At 42.1% G+C, this 16,463-nt stretch overlaps 2 protein-coding genes across 3 annotated transcripts in view; one reads left to right on the top strand and one right to left on the bottom strand.

Annotated features, from left to right (window-relative positions):
• Positions 1–921: 921 nt before the first annotated feature.
• On the top strand, positions 922–14,792 carry Klhdc2 (kelch domain containing 2). Its single transcript, XM_041658630.1, has 13 exons — positions 922–1,372; positions 4,396–4,475; positions 6,933–7,050; positions 9,059–9,174; positions 9,454–9,535; positions 9,904–9,987; positions 10,502–10,582; positions 10,658–10,716; positions 11,863–11,972; positions 12,314–12,386; positions 13,520–13,607; positions 14,318–14,370; positions 14,482–14,792. The coding sequence occupies exons 1-13, from the start codon at positions 1,220–1,222 to the stop codon at positions 14,603–14,605; spliced, it is 1,221 nt and encodes a 406-aa protein (XP_041514564.1). The 5' UTR covers positions 922–1,219; the 3' UTR covers positions 14,606–14,792.
• A 588-nt stretch (positions 14,793–15,380) lies between these two features.
• The window catches only part of Nemf (nuclear export mediator factor), a 51,152-nt gene continuing 50,069 nt past the window's right edge, over positions 15,381–16,463 (bottom strand). For both annotated transcript variants that reach the window (XM_041658628.1, XM_041658629.1), the window contains 4 exons: positions 16,050–16,150; positions 15,902–15,945; positions 15,741–15,820; positions 15,381–15,532 (listed from right to left, as the gene is read on the bottom strand). In XM_041658628.1, coding sequence (XP_041514562.1) covers positions 15,455–15,532; positions 15,741–15,820; positions 15,902–15,945; positions 16,050–16,150 — 303 coding nt within the window. In that variant the 3' untranslated portion in view covers positions 15,381–15,454. The remainder of the gene's footprint in view (positions 15,533–15,740; positions 15,821–15,901; positions 15,946–16,049; positions 16,151–16,463) is intronic.

Raw genomic sequence — 16,463 nt, 5'->3', positions numbered from 1 at the left:
CGTTGGAGAGGGTAGAAATAACGGCTGTTGTTAAGCAACAAAAAGTGTTTGCTGTGTTGTAAGGATGTAAACCTCTAAGGATGGACATTTAAGCCAGGTATGATAGGACATATTGGAAATCCCAAGCTTCGAAGATAAAGGCAGCGATATAGAGTCTCAGAAAACAAAAAAACAGACGAACATTGATTAGGGCATTGGGTACATGATAAATGAGCTTTATATGTGACAGTCATTTTGAATGAAAACGAGGGTCCCTCAAGTGAGAGCCAGTCAAACACGTAGATCTGGCTGGCCTTGATCTCAAAGAGGTCAGCCTCGGCTGGGATTAAAGGGCCTGCACCATCCCTTCCAGCTGCTGGTGTTTTGTTTTAGATAGGGTCTCCTGTAGCTCAAGCTGTCTCTCAAACTTTCTGAGAAAGATCTTGAACTCTGGCTCTTCCTGCCTGTTTCCCAAGAGTGGGAATAACAGTCATTCAGGAACCACTCCAGGCCCTTAACTGAGTTTCAGCAAACACATTCCGCGGCGCCTGTAGGAACGTCAATGAAAAATGCTTTTTTGTTGATTTTTTTCTGGCATATATTGCTCTTCATGGCAGTTCCCAAATGAAGAGAGGAAAGAAAAGGCTGAGCAGCACTGAGAGACACCATTTAGATGAGGGACCTGAAGTGTTTTCCAATCCAACCTTATTTTATAGGCGAGGACTTAGGTTTAAATAATTCGTAATTTTCATTTGGTCTCATTAGAAGCCCCAATTGTGAGTCTGGGATTCGCCCTCTTCCCCAGGGGTGGTCTGTCCGTGGCTAGGAACCTTCTAGGCCTGGAGCGTCGGGAGGCGGGCGGGACCGACCACTGGAAGCCCAACGGGCGAGGTGGGAGGGGGCACGATCGCGCTTCCGGAGCGCTCGGGCAGGGTCGGCTGTGGCGACTTCCGGCGGAGGCGTAAACAAGGCCCTAGCGCCTGGAGGCGGGGCGGGCTGCGAGTGCGAGCCGCGTCGGCCGCTCTCCCGCTCAGAGCCAGGGTCCGGTGGCCCCGCGGTCCCTGCGAGCTCCGCAGGCGCTGCCCGCGCACGCCTCAGCGCTCGGCCGGGAGGCGGAGGCGCAGCGCGGGAGAGGCGGGTCGCCGGGGCTGGCCGCGCGCCGCTGTCCACCGCTCCGCTTTCCTTTGTCTCCTGCCTGCGGGGCCGGAGCGGTCCTGGTGCACAGCCCTGCAGCCTCAAGATGGCTGATGGCAACGAGGATGCTCGAGCGGACGACCTGCCGGGTCCGGCCTTCGAGGGCTACGAGGCCATGGAGCTGGCCTGTCCGGCCGAACGCAGCGGCCACGTCGCCGTCAGCGATGGGCGCCACATGTTCGTCTGGGGCGGCTACAAGGTCAGCGGGGGCGGGGCGGGCTCCGTGGGCGGTGGGCGACCCCCGTGGCTCCTGTCCGTGCAGGAGAGCATCTTCCTTCCCGCCTCGGTGGACTCCAGGCTCCTGGGCTGCTGTCACCGCTCTCTGGGACTTATGAGTCACCCTGCCCCCACCCCCCGCCCGACGCGTTGTTGTCTTTGGAGCGCTCGGAGCCAGGCTCTGTTCTGTGGGTTGAGTAGCGGGTGACTATGGCCTAGGATAAGGAGAAGGGTGGAGGCGAGGTTGTGCGACAGTCATCCATCCACACCTTTGGCCCAGGTCACCCACGAAGGCCTCGCATCCCGAGTTGGGCCAGTTAGCCGACAGATAGTATTTGCCCACTCTATGGACCAGGGCCATAGGAATCGCGCACTCAACCTTCCGAGGGGGTACCCGTGCCGTCAGCGTGTGCTGATGCTCATCTACCTATTGTATGAATGCAGGGCCATTTTCCCTAACTGGTTTCAGCTGAGGAGGGTTTGCTCCTCAGAAGGCCCTACTACGAAAATCAAAGGAAAACGATTCCACCAGTCAGCAGTGGATCCCGGCAGCATATGTAATTGGAGTGCAGTTCTTTGGCCTTTGTGACCAAGTGTCTGTTTGGAGTCGTTTGCACGGCGCGTTCTACCCCGGGCTGGGCATACTGCTGTTGTCCCCCATTTCAAACGGTGCTAACTGGTTCTATAGTACTGGTTTTAGAACTCCACGATACGCTTCAATTCCTGGATTTCATTTGGTTCCCACTTGTTTGATCCATTTGAACCACAAAACTATGCATACTGTTTTAATATTAAAAGGATCTCCCCCTTGGTATTGGCTTGAAATTCACTTCTCTGCTCCCATACTGGGAGTGTTTGCTTAGGGACTCTAGTTCTGGTAACACTTTAGCTTATGGTACTGGCGACCTGATCATAGTTGGCTATTTTTTTTGAGAGAACTTTCCCGATTTGGTTCAACCATTAGTTATTTTGCTAGTCCTAATGAATGCATCATGTTGTTCCCCGCTTCCAGGGACTAAGTTTTTAGAGATTATTGATCAGAACTTCAGAGTAGGAAGCAGATGTGTGGTGACCATTATTAAAATGTAAATTCTGGGGGTGGAAAGGTAGCTCAGTGGTCAAGAGCACTGGCCATATTTCTGAGTTGGAGTCTTACCACCCATATAGCAGCTCACAACTGTCTGTAACTTCAGTCCTGGGATCTGACACCCTCCTATGGCCATTTTGGGAACTGCACCCAGGGAGTGTACAGACAGTCATGCAGGCAAAACTCTTTAAAAATGTAAATTCTCTTTGAGGAAGGTAGACCTATTGATCAATCACACTTCAGTCTAAATTATGTTATTCATAATTTGAGCCTTGTGGACATGGGAATGAGACTCTTCTATAGTGTTGGGAAATTGCCAGAGTGGAAACTTCCTGATGGTTTCTAAGGTCCTCAGTGCCTTGACGTTAGGAGAGGGAGCAGTCACTGTCCATGAAGCTGGTGATACAGCACCTGCAATCCTCCACTTCAAACAAAGACAGGGTCTCGGTATCTCTGACTGGCTTGAAAATTGCTATGTGGACCAGGCTGGCCTCAAAACACCCAGAAATCCCTCTGCTTCTGCCTTCAGTCCTGGGATTTAAGGTGTGTGCTGTCATCACTCTTGGCAACTTGTACATGTCTTTGGTTGGAACCCCGAGAAGAGGCACAGGAGGCCCTGGAGATGATGGATGAGATATGAGATGATGATAGATGATCTGGCCTCTTCCTAGTGCCCCCACTTCAGGCCGGTCAGCCCACTGTCTGCTTTCTAGGCCTGACCTTCTCTTCTCTTCCCACTCCAGTAAGAGAAGAAGAGTTCACGGCCGGCTGCTCCATCACAAGATAATACTCAAGTGCATTGGTCCCTGACACATTTTCAGGGAAGCGCAGTTTCTCTTGTGTTTGGTCAGGATCAGAAAGTGGCCAGGGAGGATCCAGGAATGCAATAAGGCAGTCCTCATGGAAAAGGAAGGGTTCTGGTCTCACCACTGCTTGCTAAATAACCCTAGGCAAATTATTTATACTTTAAAACTTTGTAATAACTTTTTTTTGTTTGGTTAAATAAAGCAATTTGAGGACATGTAAACTTGATCTTTGTTAGTTAATACCCTTCACTGAACAAACAAGGAAATTACAGTTGCCACTGAAGACTCAATATTTGCGTGCAGTTTTGCCCTCAGAATGAGTGGGCGAAAGGAAAGCTTGACTAGAACACCATATTAACATGGGCAGGGCATGTAAGTCACCTATAGGCAGGCAAATGAGATCAGGTGCGTGGTCTGATCTGTTCGGATACAGCAGTTCTCAACCTGTGGGTCTCTATTGCTTTGGGGGTCAAACGACTCTTGGCTCACCTAAGAGATTTACATTACAGTTCAGAACAGTAGCCCAATTACAGTTATGAAGAGGCAACAAAAGTAATTTTATGGTTGGGGTCACCACAACATGAGGAACTGTATTGAAGGGTCGCAGCATTAGGACCGGTTAGAACCACTGCCTAGGGACTCCCTGGGAGCTCTTGTACTATTTGCAAGTGTTGTATCAAAAGTTTGACTGAAGGTCTGTAGGTCTGTCTGTACTAAGCATTACTGTATGTAGCTGGGTTCTGGAAGACTGCATTTTATATTAATTAGAATACAAAACTTAATTTTATATCATCAATATCATAAATAGTATCTTAGATAAGATACATTTTAAAAACCAAACCATAAAACGCCTCTTTGAAATATGAGGTACTGGGGCAGGGAGATGGCTCAGTGGGTAAAAAACTCACTGCGCAAGCCTGATGATCTGAGTTCACTCCCCAGACCCCATGTAAAGGTGGAAGGAGAGAACTGACTCGGTTGTCCTCTGAGTTCCTCTGAGCTCCGCATCAGCACTGAGGCACGTGTGCTGACCCACATCACATACACCCTAGTTTTAAGTTAAAAATAAAATGGCAAGTTATTTATCTCTGCATTCTTTCTTATTCTTCACAGAGCAATCAAGTGAGAGGATTATATGATTTTTATCTGCCCAGAGAAGAACTTTGGATCTATAATATGGAGACTGGAAGATGGTAACTGGGTATTAGGGCAGGTGGTGGGAGTACTTAGAAACTTTAAATAAGGTTGCAAAGGAAGTTGAAAACCTATTCTGTTGGGCCAGGGGGAAGTTTCTTTTCTGAGACAGGGTCTTTCTACATAGCTCCAACTGTCCTAGAACTTACTGTGTAGTCCAGACTGACCTAGGACTCAACAGAGATCCCCTTGCTTCTGCCTTCTGGGATTAAAGGCATATAGCACAATGCCCCCTGAAAACCCATTCTAATCAATGAGAATATTATAATTAAGGATGCTAAGCTCGCTCTAGTCTAGTTTAGATTAGCTACTGATCTTAGTACATACCAGATACTGTCAACGCTTAGAAGCTTCTAATCAAGCCTTGGTCAAAGTACCAAGAGGAAGGTCATATAGAAACTGGACTGGGAAGATGCTACAAGTTTGACTTGGTATTTTGAAAAAAAGGTTTTTAGTTTGCTATAATTGTTAGGTTTTGTATGGTTTATAATTTTATCAGCTCAAAAATTTTGAGAAAATTTCTTAAGAGTACTATTTTCTGGGTTGCATTAATAGTTGAGTAGCAAAGTGCTTGCCTATCCAGCACGAAATCAATTGGAGAAAAAAAAGGAAGAAGATCTGTTTAAAAATAAAAGTTAATTCCAGGACAGGCTCCAAAACCACAGAGAAACCCTGTCTCGAAAAACCAAAAAAAAAATAAAAAAATAAAAAAAATAAATAAAAAAAAAATAAAAGTTAAGCCTGGCAGTGGTGGCGCACACCTTTAATCCCAGCACTCGGGAGGCAGAGACAGGTGGATCTCTGTGAGTTTGAGGCCAGCCTGGTCTACAAGAACTTGTTCCAGGACAGGCTCTAAAAGATACAGAGAAACCCTGTTTCGAAAAAACAAGAAAAAAAAAGTAAAAATTAAAAATTAGGTTGGTCTTATGGCGCACACCTCCAGAACAGTCAGGGCTACATAAGGAGATCCTGTCTCAAAAAACAAAACAAAAATTAACCAGAGCTATCTGAGGGTCTTCTGCCTGTCGATAGCAATATGAGTCAAGGATGTGTTAGTAGACTAGATGGGTTTCTCAGAATACTGGGGTAGCCTTTTGGGGCTTTATAAAGGTGTTTCCCCATAGTTTGTTTCATGGAAACTTTATGCTTTAAAAGACTTTTGTTCTTTACTATATTATTGTCAATCTTGAAGTGAGAATGGTAGTCCTATTTGGTTTAAGACAGGTCACAGTTATTTTTGCAATAGTGAGTTTATATGGGCTATTTGCTGATCTTTTTTTATAGGACTAGAAACTTCCCAAAAGGAATTCAAAATTTTTTAATTAATTTTATTTCATGTGCATCCATTTGCCTGCATGTATATTTCTGTGTGAAGGTGTCAGATCACCAGAAACTGGAGTTATAGGCAGTTATGAGCCACCATGTGGGTGTTGGGAGTTGAACCCAGGTACTTTAGAAGAGCAGCCAGTGCTCTTCATTGCGGAGCCATCTCTCCAGTTCTGGAATTCATATTTCTTTTTTTTTTTTAAATATTTATTTATTTATTATGTATACAATATTCTGTCTGTGTGTATGTCTGCAGGCCAGAAGAGGACACCAGACCTCATTACAGATGGTTGTGAGCCACCATGTGGTTGCTGGGAATTGAACTCAGGACCTTTGGAAGAGCAGGCAGTGCTCTTAACCACTGAGCCATCTCTCCAGCTCCCTGGAATTCATATTTCTTAAGATTAAGAATTTCAATAAGCTTACTTCAAGCTAAGCAAAGATAAAGTGATAATGACTGATGATGTAGTCAGGAGACCTGAGGTAAATGATTAATTTAGTGACTCTGTACAGCTGGGCATGGTGGCACATTCATTTAATTCTAGCTCTTAATTTAAGGGAGGAAGGAGGAGGCAGATTTCTGGCTGGCTAGCCAGGGCTACACAACATAGGGACTTATTTAAATCACTAAAAGGTGACTTAATAAAAATGAAAGAAATCTGTTAAATTAATCTGTCAGCACTGGGAATGTTGACATTTTCCTTTTGGATCCTTGGCCTACTTAAACACAAACAAGCGCCATGGTGATGGCTCAGCAGGTAAAGGTGATTGCCATCAAGCCAGATGACCCAGAGTCTACATGGAGGGAGACAAGCTTCTGCACCTGCCATGTGCAGACCTGCTATGTATGCTGTGACAAATCAGTGTAAAGCAAAGACCTCCCAGTTGGTTAAGACCATTTAAATAAAAAACCAACAGTTTGAGAGATGGTTTGTGGAACATCAGAAGCTTTCAGAGCCTTCCATTCTCATGTAAGACCGTTTTCCACTGTCTGGATAGGTTTAAACCCGGGAAGCTGATCCCTTGGGTTATCTTGAAGCTAGACACCCTAGATATTGTCAGCCATCTTTTCTCTTATTGTGGGATATAAATTAATAAACGGGAAACTTATTGAACCATCTTCCTTTTAGGAAAAAAATCAACACTGAAGGTGACGTTCCTCCTTCCATGTCTGGGAGCTGTGCTGTGTGTGTGGACAGGGTGCTGTACTTGTTTGGAGGACACCATTCCAGAGGCAATACAAATAAGGTTAGTGTCTGCGAAGATTATGGTTTGGAACAGTTTCTCCTTTCTCATTTTGAATCTCAGATTTCTAAAGTTCAGCTTATTCTTCTGCACTCTAGTTAAGCATGTACTTGATTGTGGTATGATTGTGTATGGTAAGAGTTTCTCTACAGTTTGTATGAGGCCTGTATAAAGTCAGTGTTAGCAGCCAGCCTGTGTGTCGTCACTTCCTAGTGACTTCTGCTTGGTGCTCTCAGTTACACATTCTCTTGACAACTCTGAGGGGTAGAGGAATGTTAGCTAGAAAGCATTTTCAAAGTCAATTATAGACAAAAGTGGTAAAAGTGAACTCAAAGTCATAGGGATAAATTAATACTCAGAAAAGAAAGTAGCTGGTGATGGAGGCGCACACCTATAATTCCAGTTACTCGGGAGGCAGAAGCAGGTGGACCTCTGTGAACGTGAGGCCAGCCTGGTCTACAGATAGAGTTCCAGGACAGCCAGGACTTGTCTTGAAAAACCAATAACCTAATGATGCCCTAGGACACATGCTGCTGCTTTGATTTTTTTTTTTCCAAGCAGGCAAAAATAATTCAGTTGTTTTTAGGCCAGTTAAAGACAGATGAAGTTCCAGAAAGGCACATGGTTTATAGGCAGACTCCTATTACTCATTTATACTCAGAGTACAACGTTGGACAGCTCACCTTCTGGAAGAGACACCTAAAGGAGTGACTAAATGACTGCCGTGTAGCCATTCGGTGGCGCCATGCAGAGCCTGGTGCACAGTAACAGCTCTGCTGGGCTTGAAGGGTGGAATGGAACAAGTGCTTACGCAGCAGGCAGTGCTTCAGTTGAACAGTGAGAAGTCACAACGTGGAGACTTGCAGGTCTGTTTTATTCAAGAAAATGTCAGGTGGCTTCGTGATTTTGGGAGGAACACTGTGGTGTCACTTAGGCTCCAGTCCATCCCTTCTTTCCTTACATAAACAAATGCAGATATGGCAGGAAAATAAGTGGATACGACCTGAAAAGGCTTAGGAGGGAGTAAATCTGGTTTCTGGGGAGTGGGTAAGGATGACTAATAGTTACTAACACGGCTAGAGTTCAGAGGTCACCTTTGACCAGAAGGAAACTTAGGTGTTTCAGAAAGGGAGGGATGTGTGATCTGTTACCTGAACTCGAGTCCTCAGACCAGTATTTAACCTTCCTTATTTTTCAGGGTTTATTTTCATGTGCACGAGTGTCTTGCCTATGTGTATATCTTTGTACCATGTGTGTGCCTGGTGCCTGTGGAGGCCAGAAGAGGATATTAGACCCGGTAGTCTTAAGTATGGACTGGTCTTTAGCCCTTAGAAGTAATTAGGCAGGAAGACGTGTTCAGTTGAATTTGAAGAGCTAGGGTTTTGTTTTTGTGTGTGTTTTTGTGTGTGTTTGTAACATGGTGTGCCACCACTGCCCGGCCGTAGCTGAACATTTTTAAAGTGTTAGTGATTTAAGAAATTTACATTCTGGGGGGCTCAGCGGTTAAGAACACTGGCTGCTCTTCCAGAGGTCCCGAGTTCACTTCCCAGCAACCATATGATAGTTCACAACATCTTTTATAGGATCTGATGCCCTCTTTTGGCATATGCAGGTATACATGCAGAGTGGTCATACATAAAATATAAATAAATAAAATTGAAAAAAAAACTTTATATTCTTTTGTAAATTCAGAATCTTGATCCAGACAAGTGGCTGCCAGTCTGCAGTCAGACTTAGCACTGACTTACATGACACCTTTATCATAAAATACAGTTCAAAACAAATGTCAAAGCCGGGCGATGGTGGCGCACGCCTTTAATCCCAGCACTTGGGAGGCAGATGCAGGTGGATCTCTGTGAGTTCGAGACCAGCCTGGTCTACAGAGCTAGTTCCAGGACAGGCTCCAAAGCCACAGAGAAACCCTGTCTCGAAAAACTAAAAAAACAAAAAAACAAATGTCAATATGAGTGTTCTTGTACCCAAAACTAACTGAAATCATTGCTTCTGACAGTTCTACATGCTGGATTCAAGGTCTGCAGACAGAGTGTTACAGTGGGAAAGAATTGATTGCCAAGGAATTCCTCCATCGTCAAAGGACAAACTTGGTGTCTGGGTGTATAAAAACAAGTACGTTAGCCGCACTGTAGGTTTGGCCTTTTGTACAGAATGTCGTTACCTTGTAAGTACCCTAGTCAGCATTATAAGTAAGCATGGAGCACATCACATAGCAAATGCATGAGTTCATTTAACATAGCACCTAAAAGCTAGTTGTCATGTTAAGTATTATTGAGTATTTTCAAATATTCTGTTATACCCAACTCACTCCATATATCAACGTTTAAAAAAACACTATGACCTAGCTTACAGATACTTAAATCTTTTATGGTTTGGTTTTATATCAAACAGGTTAATATTTTTTGGAGGATATGGATATTTACCTGAAGATAAAGTATTGGGAACTTTTGAATTTGATGAAACATCTTTTTGGGTAAGTGAAGTTTCATATTACCTATGGTCTACTTAGTATGTTGAAAAAAAATATCTATTTTTTTTTTTTTTACTTTGTGAACTTTTTATTACATTTTGAAAATTTTTGTGTGTGTTAGTACATGACTTTGTGAAGTGTGTTTCCAAGTAAGGACAATTTGGGGGAATTGGTTCTCTCCCTCCACCATGTGGGTTCTGGGCAGTCAATGTAGGCTTGACAGCAAGTGCCTTTACCGGCCAAGTCATCTCACCAGCCCAGAAGTCCTTGACCAGAGTTTTGTTTGTTTTACTTGTTAATAAATTGGGCAAGCAAGGGTTGTATAATTTTATAAACAGTATTTGTAAAATAATGCAGATGCTTTTCCATAGAATTCAAGTCATCCAAGAGGATGGAACGATCATGTACATATTTTAGACACTGAAACATTTGTCTGGAGCCAGCCCATCACCACTGTGAGTTACTGAAGAAGGAAGTGTGCTTAGAGAACAGGGTACCTGAGATGGGAGGGCCTGAAACTGACAGTTCATTCCTGTTTTCTGGAGGTGCAATCTGTAGCTTTCTTGCTCTTCCAGGAGTATAACCTCAGAAGTTTAACAAATAGATAGAGGCCGTGTTGTACCTTCATTTGCTAGCAACTAAAATGAGCTTTACATTGGAAGTTAAAGATTAGATTCCTTTCCTTTTAAAGATACTATACAATGTGCTAGTCTTTTTTTAATTACAGCAGTCATACTGACATAACTCATTCAGTAACAGTCTCGGAAATATTAAAATGTTCAGCTGTGGTATTTAATACTGTTTTTAATAATTAATATTGCTTTTAATACTGTTGTCAACAACAAATTTGTACTTTGGCATTTCTGAGTATCTGGCATATTCTTGTTCTATGATATTCAGAAAAAATGGTATTTTCCCTCTGTTTATAGTCCACATATTTATGAAGCTGTTTTCACACCTTTGTGACAGGGTAAAGCTCCTTCACCTCGTGCTGCCCACGCTTGCGCAACTGTTGGAAACAAGGGCTTTGTGTTTGGTGGCAGATACCGAGTGAGTATACCAACAGTTTTTAATGGTGTGCTTTTGGATGCTTCAAATGGTAACTACTTACTTACTCTTTTTTAGGATGCTAGAATGAATGATCTTCACTGCCTTAATCTGGATACATGGGAGTGGAATGAATTGTAGGTATTACTTTAGGTATTTAGAAAAGCTTTCCAAGGTACATTTCAGACCCTATGCCCACTCCCTACTCGTATGTAGTGAACGTGCTTTCAGTTTCTTACTGGGTTCCTTCAGGAAAGAATTTTATTTTTATTTCCAGTCTTCTTAACTATGTGCCTGGTACAGCATGTTTGCTGAAAAGAGAAAGTCTAAAGTTGATCTGCCTTCAAAGAACATAGTTCAGTATAAAGTATGTAGTTAATATACTGAGAAGTTTCTTTTTAAGCATGTGTCTGGATTTAAGATGTGCATACATGATGTATGTTTGTGTGGCTGCATGTTGTGGTGTGTATAGGTCCAAAGCTGACATCAGGGGTCATTGAGGAAGGGGTCTCTCAGCTAAACCCAGAGATCGCCAATAGAGCTGGCCAGCCTGCCTGCTTAGAGGATCTCCTTGAGGCCTTCTAAATGCCACTCAGTGCCACTACATGCACTTGGGGGGGGGGGGGCTGCCATGTCCCCATGTTACTTACATAGGTGCTGGGTATCTGAATGGTCCCCATGCTTTTATGGCAATTTCCCTGCTGAGCCATCTCCTGAGACTTCAGGAAACCTTTTCAAGTTTTCTTTTTCTAATAATCTATGTAAATTTTAAAAGAAACCTTTTTAGCATTCCTCTGTGGTATTTGCTTTAAAGAGATTTTTGTGTATAAGGTTGATGATGTGTGCTTGTGGAGATTAAGTATAGTCTTTGGTATACTCAGTGCTGTCCACCTTTTCTATTTTGGGGTGGTTTTTTGTTCTTGTGAAGGGGTATTACACTGTAGTACAGGTTAGCATGGAACTTAGTACATAGCCTAGGCTATCCTCAAACTTGTGCAAGTCTTCTACATCAGCCTCCCAAGTGCTGGGATTCTGAGTGTGAATCTCTTTTTCCTATTGAGATATGGTCTCTCCCTAGCTTGGGATTTTCCTAATAGGATAGGCTAGCATACTCTAGGGGTTCACCTCCCCAGCAATAGAATTGCAAGCATGCATCAAGCCTGTCCCCCCCTCTTTAAATAATGTATGGATTCTGAGGATAGAACTGGGGTTCTCAAACACTTTATTGACTGAGTGACCTCCCAGACTAACCACAGATATTATAACTCAGCTGTTATTTTTAGAATTCCACAAGGCATATGCCCCGTTGGCAGATCCTGGCACTCACTGACACCAGTCTCTTCAGATCATCTTTTTCTCTTTGGAGGATTTACCACTGAAAAGCAGCCACTAAGTGAGTCCTTTAAATAGATATATTATCATATATCATATTTATGCATTTGTAGTATACTACTCAGGAAATTCTGTCCTAACTGCATCCTTGCAGGTTGACTTCATGTTGACCCTGTAACACCTTTTAATTGTACATATTATGACCTAAATTCATTCTGCCTTGTTTAAAAAAAAATGACTTGGAGCATTTAAAATCCCTGCTGATAGGTTGTACAAGTTATTTCTGTAACTAAGGAGAACAGGGAACAGGATATGACTTAATATGTTTCTTGCTAAAGCTGTGCCTTCTAAGTTTAACACTAATAGGATGAACATGCTTCATGGCTTTTTCTCTTTAATTAGGTGATGCCTGGACTTACTGCATCAGTAAAAATGAGTGGATTCAGTTCAATCATCCTTATACTGAGAAGCCAAGGTATGAACTACCTGAAAGGTATAATTTCTTATAATTCATAAATTACTAAATTACTAAATCAGATTAGTATACAGGACTGGTAAGAACTGAGGATGTTTTGGCTGAATTTTATCCGACATTCTTAGGAAAATCTGGTACTCATATTAAAGTTTAACATCATACTTCCCCAATCTAGATGAAGAACAGTGGTGATACTTTTACACTTTCAAGAATATACATGGAAGCCGGGCGGTGGTGGCGCACGTCTTTAATCCCAGCACTCGGGAGGCAGAGGCAGGCGGATCTCTGTGAGTTCGAGACCAGCCTGGTCTACAAGAGCTAGTTCCAGGACAGGCTCCAAAACCACATAGAAACCTTGTCTCGAAAAATCAAAAAAAAAAAAAAAACAAAAAAAAACAAAGAATATACATGGAAAAAAAATCAAACCAAGAATTGTCCATTGGTTTGCAGTAGCATTATTCATTAAAGATTTAAGTAAGACTGTTTTCAAAGGCAGGGAAATGCTAGGTGAGGAGACACACACTCATAATCCCAGCCCATAGGAGCCAGAAGCAGGAGGGTCAGGAGATAGGGGCTCTGGGCTACATGAGACACTCTAAATTTTAAAGTTGTTCTTTTTTTCATTTTTAAACATTGATGAAATATTCTTTTTAGTCTCCAAAGGAATTGCTATAGGCAATCACATACTTAGCATTGGTATTTAAAGTTTATTTAAATATGTCAGCCATTTTTTTTCATCCAAGCTAAGACATTCGGCAGAAATGACCTTTCCATGGAATTAATCCAGTTTGGAGAGCTTTAGTCTGAGATGCTGTGTGTGGGGCCAACTCACCTTGCCACTGCTTAGCTCCCATAAGACTTTTAGCTAACAAAGAGCTAGATTGTTTGGTTAAAAATCCCTTATTTTGTAGCTCTGACTGGCCTCAGACTTGGAGATCCACCTGCCTCCACTTTCATTGTGTTCCACACCAAGGCAGGCCTTATAAAAAGCTGCTTTTCCTTGAGAATGGATTTTTACTATATTTGGTATGAACTACCTTGAAATCTGTCTTTCTATCACTAGCTCTACAGCGTAGTTCAAATGATCAGTTTGGACTTCTGAGTTACTGAACTCACTTTTGTTTTACATGCAGGTTATGGCATACAGCTTGTGCAAGCGATGAAGGAGAAGTCATTGTTTTTGGTGGTTGTGCAAACAATTTGCTGGTCCATCACAGAGCTGTAAGTACCTCTACTGCTATTGAACATATTTTTGTGTGCGGGCACATGTGCGCCATGGGATGAGGACAATATTTGCAGTTAACTTGTGTGGGTCTCGGGAATCTATCTGGGTTGTTAGACCTAACTCATGGTGACAAGAGCCTTTATCAGGTGACCTTGCTGGGCTTTTTATTTTAATTTTGATTTTTCAAGATAGGGTTTCTCTGTGTAGCCCTGTTCTGGAACTCTTCTCTGTAGACGAGGTTAGCCTTGACCTCGAGACCCACCTGCTTCTGCCTCCTCGGTGCTGGGATAAAAGGTGTTTTGCCTGCATGTATGTCTGTGCCCCATGTGCCTGTAGTTCTCATGGAAACCAAAAGAGGGCTATCAGACCCCTCTAGAGCTGGGGTTACAGTTGGTTGTGAACAGCCCCAAGTTGGTACTAGAAACTGAACACAGGTCCTTTGGAAGAGCAGACAGCTGAGCCATCTCCCCGTCTCTCCAGACCCTCTTTTTATGCATTGCTTAGGACTGAGCACAAGGCCTGTGAATGCTAGGTAGCATTTCCTCACTGAGCTATATATTCCCAGCTCGGGGTCCAGCTGCTGCCCTCGCTGGCCTCAGACTTGCTGCAGTCCTCCTGCCTTGCATCCTAGAGCCAGGGTTACAAGAGGGCACCGCACCAGCCTGCTTCAGCACTTGCCTTTTAACCTGGGCTTCTTTTCTTCTAGGCACACAGTAATGAAGTGCTTATATTCTCAGTTCAACCAAAATCTCTTGTTCGGTAAGTTCTTGCCAGGTACTTGGTACCAGGTATATGGTTATTTAAAGGTAATAATGAATCTTTATTCAAGTTAATGTAAAATTATTTTTCTCTTTCCTTGTCCACTTTTAGGCTAAGCTTAGAAGCAGTCATTTGCTTTAAAGAAATGCTAGCCAACTCATGGAACTGCCTTCCAAAACACCTACTCCACAGTGTTAATCAGAGGTTTGGTAGTAACAACACTTCTGGATCATAAGGCTTCAGAGATAATAATTCTGATCTACTTGCATGGAAGACAACCCTGTATTTGTCAGAGAGTGGCATCCTTTGTGTAATTATATACATTGTTGTAGTTTGCAGCTTTCTGGGTTTTATGTGCATGTGGATGGCCTAGAGAACCTATTTTTGTGTCTAAAGTTTACAATAAATGTATTTAACATGTACCTATTGTTAAAGTTAAAAAAAGAAAAATCACTGCATTGGCTTTTTGTACCAAGAATGGGTATAATGTTTTTTATAAAATGTACTTCTGATAGTAGAGATTAAGATACATTTGATAGCTGCTAGAAATGGAAAAGAAAATGGCACACAACTGAGTGACATTACAAGGAAGAAATTAGGGTGATGCACAGAAATAATGTCACCTTCCTGTTATTTTTTTGCATATGATGTAAAATTTGACAAAACTTTCAAGACACAAACTCTAAGTGTTTAATTGCCCACACAAAACCAAACAAAACTCCTCATGATTGGCCATAATATATGTGTATTAGAAGTCATCTACAGTAAACCTCCGGGTCAGTAGTTAATGCAGTTGAGCCACTTCAGGGTCTTTACATCATTAAATGAAACCTCAAGAATTTCAATAAAATGTAGAACAATTACAGATGTGTATCATTTAACTTCTCACAAATATTTTAGGAAATACTATTTAACAGTTTATATATATATATATAAAACTTGAAAAAAAATCTTAAGTCCTTTTGGTGATACAGCAAGGCAATGTGTTCATTTGTAAATGTGGAAGTCCTATTAACACGTCTGCATCTGTGACTTCCAAAGGCTATAGAATTGGCTCTTCCCAGTGTCTCAGGACTCATTTCAGCTATTTTCTCTTTACATGAAGAAGATTAGGTGCAGACACTTTCACTTTGCCAGGAATGTTTCTTGATAAATCTGTGTCCTAAAAAAAAGAAAAGTGCTTAATATCCCATGTAGTAAATGATGTTTAGGATGATCCTCTATATTCTACTGTCAGAAGAAAGGCATTATAACCTTTGCTGAGCTGATTATACTTATTTATGGCTCCTAGTAAAACAGCACTGAATCAAGACAACAGAAAATATCTGGACCACACCATCAGTCCCCAGAGTTCTGAAGGAAAACTTTACCTTCACACTGCGGAATAAGTCTTTTTCTCTTGCTGTTGCTTCTTTGGAATGCATGAAACTATTCAAGGCCGTCTTTGCAGCTGTAAATAGAGAGCTGAAGAATGTACTTCTGGTTCAGTCACTTAAACTATTTTAAAATCACAATTAAAACTCTAAATTACCTTTTCCCTTTTTCTGAACTCCAGGAGTAAGTTTCACTTTGTATCTTTAAAACAAACAAACCCAAAAAACATTACACAAGTTATTACATGGAGATTGCAAAGAGATTCATAAAGGCATTGTGTTATGAATGAAATAATACTGGCTTACTTATAATTTGTCATGGTGGTGTAAGGGGCACAGATTGGAATAGCAAACATTAGTACATCTTCAGGATGTGGCTGCCCTGTCAAAGAATCAAATAGATTTTCCTAAAAGAGGAAAATAAAAACAATTAGAAAAGGAAATTATGCCAAACTTTAAAAAAAAGAACATTAGGTGTTGGAGGAGGTGGGGTGTTGAATAGTAGAGCCCTTGCCTAACATGCAGACCCTCTGTTCAAATCACACCATCATAAAGGCAAAGGCAAGATCTAAAAATTAACATCTGAATACATAATGCATGTTTAGCCTTTTCTGAAAAAAACAGAAGCCGACAACAGTGCCTCAACTCTGCTTTATAGTTCCAAAGAACTTAAAAGTAGTGTTTCAACATATTTCCTTTACAACTTACAGTTTTGGCCTA

Source organism: Microtus oregoni, unplaced genomic scaffold, assembly GCF_018167655.1.
Source record: "Microtus oregoni isolate MIOR12 unplaced genomic scaffold, Mior012 000009F_ref0000495, whole genome shotgun sequence".
Lineage (NCBI taxonomy): Eukaryota > Metazoa > Chordata > Mammalia > Rodentia > Cricetidae > Microtus > Microtus oregoni.
The sequence above is the reverse complement of the archived record's forward strand: the minus strand, read 5'-3'. Positions and strand labels throughout refer to the sequence as shown.